This window comes from Sander vitreus, chromosome 9, assembly GCF_031162955.1.
Source record: "Sander vitreus isolate 19-12246 chromosome 9, sanVit1, whole genome shotgun sequence".
Taxonomy (NCBI): Eukaryota; Metazoa; Chordata; class Actinopteri; order Perciformes; family Percidae; genus Sander; species Sander vitreus.
This window is the reverse complement of record NC_135863.1, coordinates 28,902,942-28,916,828: the sequence shown is the minus strand read 5'-3', so window position 1 is coordinate 28,916,828 and position 13,887 is coordinate 28,902,942. Positions and strand designations below refer to the sequence as shown.

The 13,887-nt window shown below is 43.7% G+C and overlaps 2 protein-coding genes across 9 annotated transcripts in view; one reads left to right on the top strand and one right to left on the bottom strand.

The window, feature by feature from the left end:
- Window positions 1–1,493: 1,493 nt before the first annotated feature.
- ddx10 (DEAD (Asp-Glu-Ala-Asp) box polypeptide 10) lies at window positions 1,494–6,393 on the bottom strand. Its single transcript, XM_078259554.1, has 2 exons — window positions 4,935–6,393; window positions 1,494–3,541 (listed from the first exon to the last, which is right to left on the bottom strand). The coding sequence occupies exons 1-2, from the start codon at window positions 6,279–6,281 to the stop codon at window positions 2,351–2,353; spliced, it is 2,538 nt and encodes an 845-aa protein (XP_078115680.1). The 5' UTR covers window positions 6,282–6,393; the 3' UTR covers window positions 1,494–2,350.
- A 2,615-nt stretch (window positions 6,394–9,008) lies between these two features.
- The window catches only part of szt2 (SZT2 subunit of KICSTOR complex), a 154,158-nt gene continuing 149,279 nt past the window's right edge, over window positions 9,009–13,887 (top strand). For all 8 annotated transcript variants that reach the window (XM_078259548.1, XM_078259545.1, XM_078259549.1 and 5 more), the window contains exons 1-3: window positions 9,009–9,182; window positions 10,707–10,832; window positions 13,008–13,181. In XM_078259548.1, the coding sequence (XP_078115674.1) occupies window positions 9,159–9,182; window positions 10,707–10,832; window positions 13,008–13,181 (324 nt within the window). In that variant the 5' untranslated portion in view covers window positions 9,009–9,158. The remainder of the gene's footprint in view (window positions 9,183–10,706; window positions 10,833–13,007; window positions 13,182–13,887) is intronic.

The window sequence follows — 13,887 nt, the reverse complement described above, 5'->3', positions numbered from 1 at the left end:
TGAAATATCTCACTGAGGAAAGGCAACCAGGCTGTGGATTTGAGTCAACAGATGTGTTGTACAGGATGTAGCTTTAACTGACTGGGATATCTAACTGGAAACTCACTGGTCCCCGTGGATTACTAATGCAGGGTTTCCCCCAGAAAAGTTGTTTGGCCCGGTGGCAAGTGTCATCTTTTTGATGAGGGCGAGCCTGGGGGCCAGTCACAGACTGATGGCAGCATGAATGTAGAGCCACATAGTTTCTGTAATAATAACAGAATCGCAAAATTGAGACATTAAAAAAAGCTGTAAGACAGCTTTCATAGAGCCCTACATTAAGTCAGAGCTAAAAGCTAACTGGAGATTTGAAAATATGACCAACCGAGCCTCCCCGCTGTAACCAGTTTAAAAAAAAACATCTTAAAAAAACATTAAAAGAATGTTCCCCAGTAGCAATCATAAGTGATCATGACCTTTCTGAGATTGTTTTTGTCATGCAGATACTCGATACGTCTCGACGATTACAGAAGAGGATAATTTGGACCTTTTTTTTTTTTTTTTTAATGACAGGGAAAATGTGTTTTCGGGGTGCCCTGGTAGCTCACCTGGTTGAGCGTGCGCCCGACGTACCCAAGGCTCAGTCCTTACTGCAGCAGCTCCGGTTCGAGTCCGACCCGCGGCCCTTTGCTGGACGCCATTCCCCTCCCTTTCTCTACCCCCTTTCACATCTTCATCTGCTCTATTAAACAAAGCCTAAACAATAATCGACGAAAAAAAAAGAAAAAAAAAGATGTGTTTTCATCAAGACAGTCCATTCAGTTTTGGGGAAAAAGTATTTGAATTTGTGTTTTTATTTTTTATTTTTTTTTTTTATATATCCATCTGGCTAAAGAATCAAGAGTCTAAATGCTCATAGCGTTCGCTGACATTAAAGTCATATGATAACAAACAGACCATGTTAAGTATTCAATACATGTCATTAATTACAAGATGTCAGGCACCTCTGATGTTATTAGTTTATACACAAGGATTTTAAAAGAGAAGGGGAATAGAGAAGAATGAAGAGGTTCTTCAACTCCTACTAGTAACCGTATTCCTTTACTCCACAGGATCTTAAAGCACGCTCATGAAAACATCCAACAGCTCAACTGACATCAAATCCTCTGTGCTAAAAAGCCATTAAACCAAAGCGCTGTGTGTGTGTGTGTGTGTGTGTGTGTGTGGTTGGGTTTGTGTGTCAAACTGTGTGCTGGCGTGCGTTTGGGTTTGTGTGTCAAAAATGTGAAAGCTATATGTGGATGAGTGGGAATGAATGGTATATGTGGAGGAGTGGAATGTGGATACATGGTATATGTGGATTGAGTGGAAGCATGGAGAGAGTGTATGGAAAAGTAGGAGCGTGAGCATGAGTGGTACCCTGATTGGAGTATGACATTACACAGTATGCTGGCATATGGATTACTTCTTGATGGAAATAATAGAAGATAATGCGGTACTATCACGTATTTAACTTCCGTTTAAACACTTTTGTTTTATTTACAAGAACACTCCACAGGGCACCTTCATCAGCTGCTGCTGGGTCAAAATTGGATTAGAATGAATTAGGTCAAGGTAAACACAAAAAAAAAAAAAAAAAAGTGTGTCCATAAGTCAAACTTACAGCTGCAGTAATGGTTTTGAACAGTTTCAACAACACGCTTGGGGGAAAGAAAAAAAAAAAAAAATCAAGTATGAGAAAATAACCCATGTGATGTCATTCGATCGATGACGTCATCAGGGTTATTTCAGCTTGGGTTTACAAAAGGTTTATATATAATATATAGCAGAGAGCCTGCGTTACAAACTGGGCGAGTGTGGAATTTAAAACCAATTGAACAGAAGTTGAGTCAGACTTTGGGAACAGTTGGTGGCTCGTTTTCGGTTATCGGATTAAAGGGTCAGCCGCGCTATAGAATACTTGAAGATGTTAACGTGTACGTAACTTGGATAGTTGCTCATTTCATCAGGTACATTCAATGTTACAGACACGAGATTTGAAGTCACACGTTCAGGGGTTTTAATGAAAAGATGGTATTGGTTGCATTATGGGAGTTGTAGGATCTTGACCCATGCGGTCTCAAAGTCAGGATTAGCTGTTCGCTCAGTTGGTGGAGCGGGCGCACACGTGCAGGGGTTTGTTCCTCGACGCAGAAGGTCCTCTCTCTCATCCTCTCTCTCTCTCTCTCTCTAATAAAAGGCAGAAGCGCCCAAAAATTCTCAGAAATGTCTGTACTTCTGCGTTTTCTCATTGAACTACTGACTTGGTGGTTGGAACTTTTACTGAAAACTTCATACTGTTTGTAAATCCTCATACTCCTCTCCGTTTTGTCTAACTGCGCCCTCCCAGCAGATGTAAGACCAACTCCTCGTCTTCGGCCAGGGAGAGACCGGTGTCCAGGGCTGTGGGCTCATCGTTCGGTCGCCCCACTTTCTTCCTCTTCCCCACTGGGAGCTGCTTCTCTTCCTCGTCGCTGCTGTCACTGCTGTGCTGCCGTTTGGCTGCCGTTATCCCCGCCCCATCCTCCTCTTCCTCAGAGTGCAGTTTGTCAGGGTCCGGCAGGGTGCTGGGGTCAAACTCGTCTTCGCTGCGATTGGCCAGGTACGCCACCACCTCGTCCTCCGAGTCCTCCGAGTCAGACTTGCGGCCGTGTTGCTTGCTGGCCTCCCTCCTGGCCGCCTTCGCCTTCAGCCTCTTCTCCCTGTGCTTGGCTTTCACTTTGCGGCTGTACTCGTGCTTGTCAAACTCCTGGTCCTCGCGCTGCAGCCTCTTCCGGGCCTTCTCCATGTTGATACCCGAAACCCCCTCCTCTTCTTCCTCCTCCTCGTCGTCGGCCGCCCGCTGGACCGGAGGCCACAGCTGCACGGCCTCGCCTTCTTCGCTGAAAGCCACTTTGGTGTTGACTTGGAAGTTCCTCTTCAGGGCCTTTTTGGCTTCTGTGAACTTTGTCTCCTTTTCCGATTTCTTTGTGGCGTCCTCGGCGGGTTCTTCGGGACTCTCCTCGCCCGCCGTCAGACTGAAGACGTCCTTTCTTTTGACTGTCAGCAGGTCCAAGTCTCTGAGATCGTCCTCATCCTCGTTGTCATCTGCACCCAGGAGACGGATCCTGGCTTGATCCACCTCTGCTTCATCACCACTTTCCTCATCGCCGCCCAAATCTTCCGACTCGGAGCTCGGACTTTCCTCAGGAGGAACGTTTCCCTTCAGCTGGGCCTTGAAGCTCCTCAGCTCCTCCTCTTCCTCCCCTTCAGACTGCTCCTCCTCTGTCTGGCCGTCTTTCTCGGCCCTCTGTGCCTGGGCTTTGCTGAGGAAGCGCACCCTTGGAGCCACGGCGAGGCCCAGAGAGGCCGCGTACTCCTGAATCTGGAGTTTGAAGACGTCAAACACCTCTTTGTTCTTCATCAGGTAGACGGAGCGCAGGTAGGAGACAAAACACCGCTGAGCTCTCTCCTTCTGCTCCTTCTCCTGGGCCAGGAAGGCCTGCAGCTTCTGCTGAACACTCTGCAGTTTGTCTGGGTTCACCTGGAATACATCACAACACAAAAATAATGAATACAGATGTTTACTGTCTGGCTAGTGTAAGTAACACTCAAATATACAGTTTGTGATGCAATTAAATGCATCCTGGAGAGTTTTCGACTAGTCGCACCATCGAGTAATGTATTGATTGGGGGGGGGGGACCTTGTTTTGGGAGTATGTCACGGTCATTAGTTTCCCTTGTTTATTTTTTGGGGGGCTTTTCCACCTTTATTTTGATAGGACAGCTAGGTGAGAAAGGGGAGAGAGAAGGGGAAGACATGCAGGAAATCGTCACAGGTCGGATTCGAACCCTGGACCTCTGCGTCGAGGCATAAACCTCTAAGTATATGTGTGCCTGCTCTACCCACTGCTGCACCCCACATCCCTGTATGCTGAACAACTACAGCGGATCGCTATGCTACACCCTGTGAATAGGGAATTCCAGTATCTCCCTTCTGGACGGAGTCCCTGGTTGCAGAACTACAAGATTTAAAAAAAAAAACAGGTTTTTTTTTTCTCCAGCGGCAATCCCTCCGTTAAACAAACTGTAGAATTACTTGCACAAAACGCACAAGCACTTTGGTCATGTACTGTTTTCTATTCTCTTTATCCAGGTTTTACTGTCTGTTTTATATGTTTTAATGTTTTGTGTGTTGCATGTTATGTGGTGGTCTACAAAGTGTTAAGGATGTCCTGCCTTTTAGACTGTAAACCTAGTTTACCTACGGGTACCAATAAAGTAACCAGACCACCAAAGGTAATTTTTGGGGTATTTAAGGCCTTAATTTTACAAGAAAGCTGAAGACATACAAGGGGGAGAGATGGGGGTGACAGGCAGCAAAGGGCCGGAGTCGGAATCAAACCTGCGGCCACTGCAGCAAGGACTGAGTCTCCGTACATTTGGCGCATGCTCAACCAGGAAGGCTACCCAGGCGCCCCATTGTCCATGTTTTTTGGTGCTTATTATTACACTTATTTTCATAGTCAAATCGATTAGTTGTTTGGTCTGTAAAATGTCAGAAAATGGTGAAAAATGTGGATCCGTGTTTCCCCAAAAGCCCAAGGTCACAGAGCAGAGAAGAAAATATTCACATTTAAGAAGCTGGAATCAAAGATTTTTTACTTTTGTCTTAAAAAATAACTCAAACCGACTTATCGATTATCAGAATAGTTGGCGATTAATTTAAAAGTTGACAACTAATCGATTAAAATCGATTAATCTTTGCAACTCTACAATGCAATCCAACACATCATCAGCCTATACTGTAAATGACCACAGAGATGACTTATACTGTACTGGATCGCATTACATTGTACACCTGTGTGTATTCTTCTGCTCGCTGTGTGTGTGTGTGTGTGTGTATTGTGATGCTGTGGATGGATGAGGTCTCTCACCTGGATCTTAGTGATTGGAACTTTCTTCTCTTGCAGCTGGCCGACCATGCCCTTCTCCTCTGAGGGAAGCAGCAGCAGTAAGGCCTCTCCCCCCTCCTTGTACCGGGCCGTCCGACCCACCCTGTGGATGTAGGTGTCTGCGTCCTCCGGACAGTCAAACTGCAGCACCCAGTTGACGGCGGGGAAGTCCAGGCCTCTGGCGGCTATGTCAGTGGCAAAGAGCACAGCGTTCTGCTTCCTGAGGAAGTCATTGTAGACCTCCACTCTCTTCATCTGCTGCTGCTTGCCATGCAGAGCCAGGATGGGCATGCCCGGTCTGAGGCGGCACAGGACCCGGAACAGGTACTGCACCTCCTTGCAGCAAGCGAAGAAGACGATGATCTTCTTTTTCAGGTGGCTCCTGATGAACGAGTACAGCATGTTGACCTTCTGGTGGAGCTCACACACCACGTAGCTCTGCTCCAGGGTGGCCGGCGTGCTGAACTTAGCCTTCTCGTGAACCCACACGTACTCCGGGTCTTTGAGGCTGAGCCGGGCCAGGTCTTTGACCGACTTGGTCTGCGTGGCGGAGAACAGCAGCGTCTGCCGGGACTTGGGCAGGTTCTCCACAATGGCGTTGAGCGTGTCGGCGAACCCCATGTCCAGGATGCGGTCCGCCTCGTCCAGGACCAGCATGTGGAGGTCGGAGGCGTGGAAGGCGGCCGTCTCGTCCATGTGCTGGAGCAGCCGGCCCGGCGTGCAGATGACAATGTTGGTGCGGTGGATCTTCTCCGACTCGCTCTTGAGGTCCTTCCCGCCGATGATGAGCCCCGCGGAGAACTCGTGGTTCTTGCCCACCTTGCGGAGGACTTCGAAGGTCTGGTAGGCGAGCTCTCTGGTGGGGGATATGATGAGAGCGCCGAGGCCGTCCATGGAGCTCCACTGCTGGCGATACAGACACTCCAGCACCGGGATGAGAAAGGCTAACGTCTTCCCGGAGCCGGTCTTAGCCGCGCCGAGGACATCTTTCCCGAGCAAAGCGAAGCCGATAGTCTGTCTCTGGATCTCCGTGGGCTGTCTGTACTGAGCCCCCTGCAAACCTAACAAGGTTTTCTTTGAAATTGGGAAGTCTGAGAACTTAACAGCCTCATTGGAGTTGATGTCACCGTACCTGCTAACGAGCCTGTCGATGTACTCCCGTTCGACCTGCCACTCGGGCTTCTTCTGCGGTCGCTCTCTCTTCACTTGTGCTTTAGTCTTGTTGTATTTTTTCTTCCATTTCTCGAAGTTTTTGACGGGGTCGGTGCCGTCTTTCATCTTCACGGGTTTACGTTTCTTCCCGACAGGGTTTGTGTCTTTTTTCTCCATGGTTTAAGATAAACAGAGCAGGAAAGTAGTTTAAAAAAACAAACACGCAGGCTGCACCTTCTAAAGCGTGGAGAAAAAAAAGACAGCTCTTCGTCGCATGTAGCAAGACGTCATCACCACGCGACCTATGAGATCTTCCCCCCCAATGTTAAAAATGTCAGGCAGCACTTTATACCCTCCGGAGTCAAAACTACAGCAGCTAAACACTCGGAATATACTCTCTCTCTGTTATAATATTATTTTCTGGCATCATATTATTTCTTTATTTTGTAACCCTACTCTGCATTCTTCTGGCTTTGTACTTATAACAAATACAAATAATAAATAATACCACTCCCTGAAAAATAAGTAATAAAGTTAACAATGTAATACAGGCTATATACTTTCTACTAGAACATATATTCATTATGTTTACACATAGTTGATGCAATGCATATAAGAATAGATTAAGTTATGATTCAAACAAACTCTGGCCTTATAAAATCTAAATATATATATATATATATAGAACCATGAGCATGTGTACAATAAAGAAAATACGAAAAAAGAAAAAAGAGAAGCGGTGACTCGTCCGGATCACATGCCACTTAAAAACAAGATCCACGGAAGTTAAAGGATTGCCCTTCCAAAACAAAAGCTTCTTGATTGTGTCTAAGCCCCTAAACCCAAACCTGTGGTCTAACTACTATTTCGATATAAAGGAATCTTCAAGACGAAACGTGAAAATAAAAATAAATAACATGGTTTACACACTATGATTACAGTGTAAAAAACATGATTTGATGACAGAAATTTACAGTTATACAGCTGTGACAAAAACAATACCACTATACCACCAGTGGTGTAGTCTAATGTATTGTAGTGGGTATACTGTACTGTATACTGGCCAGAATCTGCCTTTGGCGGAGGAGGGGGGGGCATATCATAGGCGGGGGGGGGGGGTCTGGGTGTCCTCCCCCAGGGATTTTTTGTGCAACGACTTCATTTTTCTGTATTCGGATACACTTTTATGAACCAATTTACGGGGGAAATACCTTTATTTAGCCCATCTCAAAATATATCAAAAATATAATGGAAAGTATGTTGTTGCGTGTCATTGGGCATTTTTAAGTGGGTATGTAGAAATCCTGGAGCTTTCTTAGTAGGTATACTGCGTATATCTGCGTATCACGTAGACTACACCACTGTATACCACTACTATGACACCTTTCTGTAAGTAGCTTAGTTGTGTACTTTTAGTAGCTAAAAAGGATGCAAATCCATATGAAATAATTCACTGTTTTACATGTATATCTATGATAGCCCTCTCCATGCATTACTATTCCACAGAAAGTCAAGGTTACTCACATTTTATGAATGAAATATTTCATATCTATAGGCCTTTTCCCCAGCAGATACTTTACTTGTCATAGTCAGAAAAGTACAGGTGTTACTAATAACATTAACAGTGCTTTTATTAAGCATGCAGTAAGCATGGCAGTGTAGCCAGCATGCATAATACCCTGGACTTGATTTTTTTTTTACAGGGTGGTAGGGGAAGACTCATGAATATTCATTAGGGAATTCATCCCTGATTGGCTCGCCCTGACATTCTTAAGGCCCTGACACACTAACCAGAGCCGTTGGACAGGCTGGCGAGGCCGGTGACTCGAGTCTGTTCGGTGTGTTCCGTGCCGTTGTCTGTCGGAGGGGCCGTTGGCCTTCATTTTGGCCGACCTGACGTGCTCGGTCGGAAAGCGGGCACCGGCAGCAGTTGGACTCAAATGACCAATCTGATTAGTAGGGTGCTAACCCGGAAATGCCGAGCGGGATTAGTGTGACTACCGTGACTAACGCCTCTCAAAATCTGACGAAAATCTTTGAAACTGACCTTTGTCGATCTGAAATGAAAACAGATTCAGCAACTGTATGGTCTATTTCTCTCTTAAAATGTTTTCAGAAACACGTTTCGGTGAACTATTTTAGTACAATATGAGATCGGATTCTGAACAAGCCGCCATGACAGTCTGTCTTTGAATTTCCGGAGAAACCAGACCCACGTGACGCGTTTGTCCAGTCAGCTGCTGTCGGCAGTTGGCATCGCTTCGGTGTGTTCCGAGGCACTTTTTTTGGCCAACTCAGGGAGGCAGTCAGCCCGACTGCCTTTTCTGCCGAAGGTCGGCCGTCGGGTTAGTGCGTCAAGGCCCTAACCCTAACCATAACCAATCCCACTCCTCTTGCCTAAACCTAACCAACCCAACCAGAGCAGGCAACGAGTAGGCTACTAGCCATTCAGAGGGAGAGTATGGCGGATTCTTCCCCTACCACCCTGCAAAAAAGATATAGCGCACCCTTGGACCCTGAAACTGAAGCAGCTAAATGGAATTCAGCCTTTGTTCATTTTATTAATCACACACCTGTTCTTTTTCTATGGCGACATGTCAAATACCTGCTGTGAAAAAGGCATATTATCATTTTGGATTATATTTGTGGTTATTTGTAATTAAATGACTGTTGTCATTTCTTACATCTAGGCCTATCACATAGTGTTGTGCTGTATTATTATTATTATTATTATTATTATTATTATTACATTTTGGGGTGCATTACCTGAAGACAATTCTTTGAATTATGCATGTTTCCATCATAGACTGTAAATATGAATAATTCATATTTACGGTCTATGGATTCCATGTAGGTCTAACACGTCTTATTTTGAAAATTTTGACCGGAAGATGAATGCGCTGTCACCCTGTACTAGCCAACACTTCTACGAACAACACTTGACAAGACAAATGATAAACAAGTATTGGGACAAATTCTTTTTTCCCAAACCAACGTGAATATTGGTCAGCGGAGGCTCGCTAACGTCCCCGCAGTCCCTATGCTATACAAGGCATGGCAGAGAGACAGGACAATGAGGTAACATTACTGCTGTAAGAAGCACAGCACAGGGGTTGCATTTGTTGGGGAAAATAAGCGCACATTTTACATTTGTTTGTTTGTCCGAACAGTTACAACTCGACAAAGTAGCTACTGTTTGAAGTCAAGCATGACTAAGAATAGTCATTAGCCAATACAGCTTTGCTAACATTTCTGGACGAATAGAAACTTGTGTTAGCTGTATGTTAGCTCGGCTGCTAGCAATAACAGCCAAGCTGCAAGTTACACGACACGAGCTATTTAAGTTTAGAGATGTTTCTGTGTTTCTGGGCCGTCAGCACAGTGATTAGCTAGATCAATGCAGATGAAACATAGTCAATTGGTTGATGTAGCTACACCATGCACGCAGTTCCTTAAATGCAGCACCAAAATTAGCTGCTCTGTTCAAAGGTTAACATGTATTTTTATTATTACATTATATGTGAGGTTTTGCAAATTAGTTAGACCTTTTGTTCAACTCGGCGTACAAGTAACCCTTTAAAATGCATCGCATTGAGGTAAAATCTTAACTTTAAATGGTAACTTTACATACGTCATGCCAGCGTACACATGGGACCTTGCGGGGTTAATGTTCGATAACAATAGGACGATTAATAAAACTAGAAATTTGAGTGAAGAAGATGCTAGTTGGTGGATTGGCGTAGGTATATTTTCATTAAAGGTCTTAAAATAATAATGTTGCCGCTGATTAACTTTGCAAGCAAGGGAACGTGATGGACATTAAATTGCCAGATTTTTATATTGAATTTGGTGTTAAAAAGAAGTGGCTAAATCAAGTGCCTGCCAATTCAGATCAGTGAGGAAAAAATACTGCACTGCAGAGAACTGTGAACATGCCCTAGGGCTGAAGGATTTGGGGGAAAACAATCTAATGCGATTACGATTCGATTTGCTATTTAAAGTTTAGCTACTTTTACCAATATTCACTGTGTAACGGATACATGTCACGGAGCATTATAATAGGAGACACCATCAAAACTGCTCTATATTCTTATGCAAGGATGAGAACATAGATATAAAGTGTTTTTCTTTTAATAAGCATGGAACATTGAACAGTCAAATACAGAACATTTACCCCAAAAGCTATAGTCATAATAAGAATAAGCAATTCCAATAAAAAATATCAGTACTTTCCTGTAAACTGGAAATTTCTGATACGCCTCCGTTCAACAGCAGCATCTACATATTGCACCTTCTACCATCAAGTTAAATAAAGTTATAAAAAAAATCCACTGAAAATAGGACATTTCTGTAAACAATCTGTGGTATGTAACATTACAGCATTTAACTTATGATTTTTTTTTTTTTTTTTTAAATAAAATATATATATTAAAAAGAGGAATAACAAATGTTAAACCAAATGTTACACCAAACGTTCAACAAAAAATTGCACATTCCATGAATCGCGGTCTTCGCGATTAGCTAATCGCATTCTTTCAAATCTCGATTTGGATTTGAAAACGATGAATGGTTCAGCCCTAACTATGTGTCTGTCATCTGAAGGTGGAGGAGGCTGACCAGATCTACCTGCTGATGAAGGAGGAGTATCGGATCTCTAGGAATGTGCGTCTGGCGTGGTTCCTTGGTAAACTTAACCAAGTCATCTGGCCAGCTTCAAAGCCTGAACTGGTGAGTTAATCCCGCAGCGCCTCGCTTCCTTTTCCTGTCCCGGAGGCCAAACCAAGGGGGTAAGCCTCTCCCCAGACCGCGAAGCTCCTATGGTGCCATTTTGATGCTACCAAGCCATCACCTCCCGTTAGCATTACATTGACTGCCATTCTTTTTCGCGCCACTTTGACAGCGAATAACTTTACATCTGAAGAGTGTATAGACTCTATTAGTCCATCGTTTATTTCTAAAGAAACGGAGACAATGTATAAAAGGCTCCATTACCTTGTACCTCACGTTATGGCTCCGTAGCAGACGTTTTTGTAAAAATAGGCTAACGATTGTGTCATAACCACGTGACTTTCTGTCGCATAGTAGAGGAATTACCGTATAGTACAGGAGAAGCACGCAGGCAGTCTCAGGCATTAGCTGTTTAAGTTTAATTACTAATGTTAACTAGCATTTTAGTTAGCAATAATTAGCCTGTGTCCATGTTATCTCCTTACATATACCTACGCTCTCCGTCTCTGCAAGATTGGGAATGATTGAGATTTCTTTGAAGTGAAAAAAATTGAAAGTTTAACATATTATTAGCTAATATAATATAATGGCCTATAGGTAAGGTAGTCACTAAGATCCACAGATGCAGTTCATCCTAAGGATTCACTGTGCTCCATGTTTGTATGTTTATCATTAAATAATAATTTATAAAATCATGCCGATAATTATTATTTTAATAGCTTGGTATTCTGTGCACTAAAAAGGTGTGTATAAAGGCTTTAGGCTACCCTACACGTTATTGTAGGCCCAGTTTAATATGCAACTTCATTTTATACAGTATATGTAGAAGGGGGTCCCTGCTCCGTCTCTCTTTCAGTTAAGGGGTCCTTGGCTTAAAAACGTGACATCCCCTGACATAAGGTACCGATTTTACACAGTAAATGAAAAACGTTGTCCTTCAGTGGTGCATGATGGCATATGCCACTGGCACATACCTTTACAGGAGGGACATGCACATTTTGTGCGTAATGCCAGTAAAACACTAATAGCAAATGGTAGGGCTGCACAATATATCAGGGTTTTTTTTTTAATCGTCATCGCAATATCAACCTGCGCAATAAACGCATCGCAAAAGGCTGCGACATTTCGCGAAAGACACTCAGAGATTCTTTTTTAGCTGAAAGAAAATATCAGCAGAAAACTCCACTTTTAAATGTGACTGTCATTCTTTTCCTTTTTTATGTTCAATTGGTTCAATAAAATAATGTTGGAAATGATTTCCTTTCATATGTTTTCACATTCAACAAGCTATTTGTTGTGTTTTAGCAGAATACTGAAATCAGCAGAACTGAGCACACTTTAATATCTGTTTTATTTATCGCAAGTAATATCATTATCGCAGTATTGAACAACGTCATCAGGGGTTGCGTATTTTCCTCATATCGTGCAGCCCTAGCTAATAGCACACAAAGTGGCATACCACTAAGAACTGGCATTAATGACACTTTGACAAAAGTGGCATACATCAGTTTATGCTGGGAAAGAGTGGTATCGGAACATGAGAGACATGACAAAAGTCAACACTGATATTAGCCACTTTTCCATCTCTTTCTAGCTCTTCTATTATTTTTATCTTTACCCACTTAGTCATTATATCTACATCTACTGAGGATTATTTATCTAAAATCTCATTGTGAAGCTATTTTGTTAAAGCAGCAATTGTCAACCCCATAATATCGCCACAATATCGACATCGAGGTATTAGGACAAGAATATCGCGATATCTGATTTTCTCCATATCGCCCAGCCCTGGTTTCTTTAATATTTTTTCTGAGACACAGATAAAGAGATTATATTAAGGTTAACAAAGAAAGTTCCGAAATGTGGCCGAGTTAGCTCAGTTGGTAGAGCAGGCGCACATATATAGAGGTGTATGCATCGACGCAGAAGGTCCAGAGTTTGAGTCCGACCTGGAAGATTTTCCTGCATGTCTTCCCCCTCTCTCTCCCTTTTCATATCTGGCTGTCCTTTCCATTAAAGGCTGAAATGCCCCAAAAAATAATAAAATAAAAATGCTCCGAAATGCAGTCACACACAAAAGATAACCTATTTAATAGTTTGAGAAATTCCTGAACCACATACACGTTGTGAATGATTAGTAACTGATGTCACGTTTGACCGTCACTTCATTTACAGCTGAACTCCGAGAATGAATTGGACTTGCTGAGTATCTTACCTAAAGGATGGCAGGCGGACTTCTCCCCCACCATGTACCCCTACATGTTGGTGCCGTCCACTCGAGCCACCTTCCTGGCCCGGAGGTACCGCTTCATCATTGAGCTGGACCTCAGCCCCTCCACAGGGATCGTGGTAAGACTCAAACACAGTTTAATGGTTGGTCACTTGTTTCCTGAATGAATTCCGTTGACACAGATGAGTAGGGTTGGGCGTCGTTTGGATTTTAACAATTCTGATTCCAATTGCGATTCTTCCTTTCGATTCCGATTCTTTGAGGCGTGGAGTTGAAACGGGTCACATGCCTATTTTTCACAACTAAGAGGAAAGTTTTATTTTGATTCAATGGTGGTTTGCAGTTTCACAGGGCTTTTTTCAATGTAAACTAAAGCCACACTAGAGCGCTGCTTACTGTGCTCCAAGGCTGCAACACAACAAGTGCCCGGCCGCTTCGGAAACCAAAACTTGCGCGTGTTAAATAGTGAAGCGATGAACGGATTTGAAACCAAACACTTTAAACAGTGTTTCCTCTATGTTGATTTGACCGTGGCGGCCCCCCACGGCAACATTTCTGCCCCCCCACGGTATCAGAAATAGGGCTGCATTGTTAGAGTGCGTGTCGGAGAATAGCGCGGACACACGAGGATAACTAGCCAGTTGAGATTGTGTGTGTGTGTGTGTGTGTGTGTGTGTGTGTGTGTGTGTGTGTGTGTGTGTGTGTGTGTGTGTGTGTACATCCTTCACCTGCGAGCTAAATTGCACGTGGCTGTTGATTCGATAGCGATTGCTGAACGCCCTCGCCCACGTTTGTATTTCAGGTGCATTATTTACATGCTGAAGT

Bases quoted from the DNA above. Each gene is read 5' to 3' on its own strand.
- ddx10 (XM_078259554.1), bottom strand. From the start codon at position 6,281: ATGGAGAAAAAAGACACAAACCCTGTCGGGAAGAAACGTAAACCCGTG. The intron at 3,542-4,934 runs GTGAGAGACCTC...GATGTATTCCAG, and splicing joins TTCCAATCACTAAGATCCAG to GTGAACCCAGACAAACTGCA.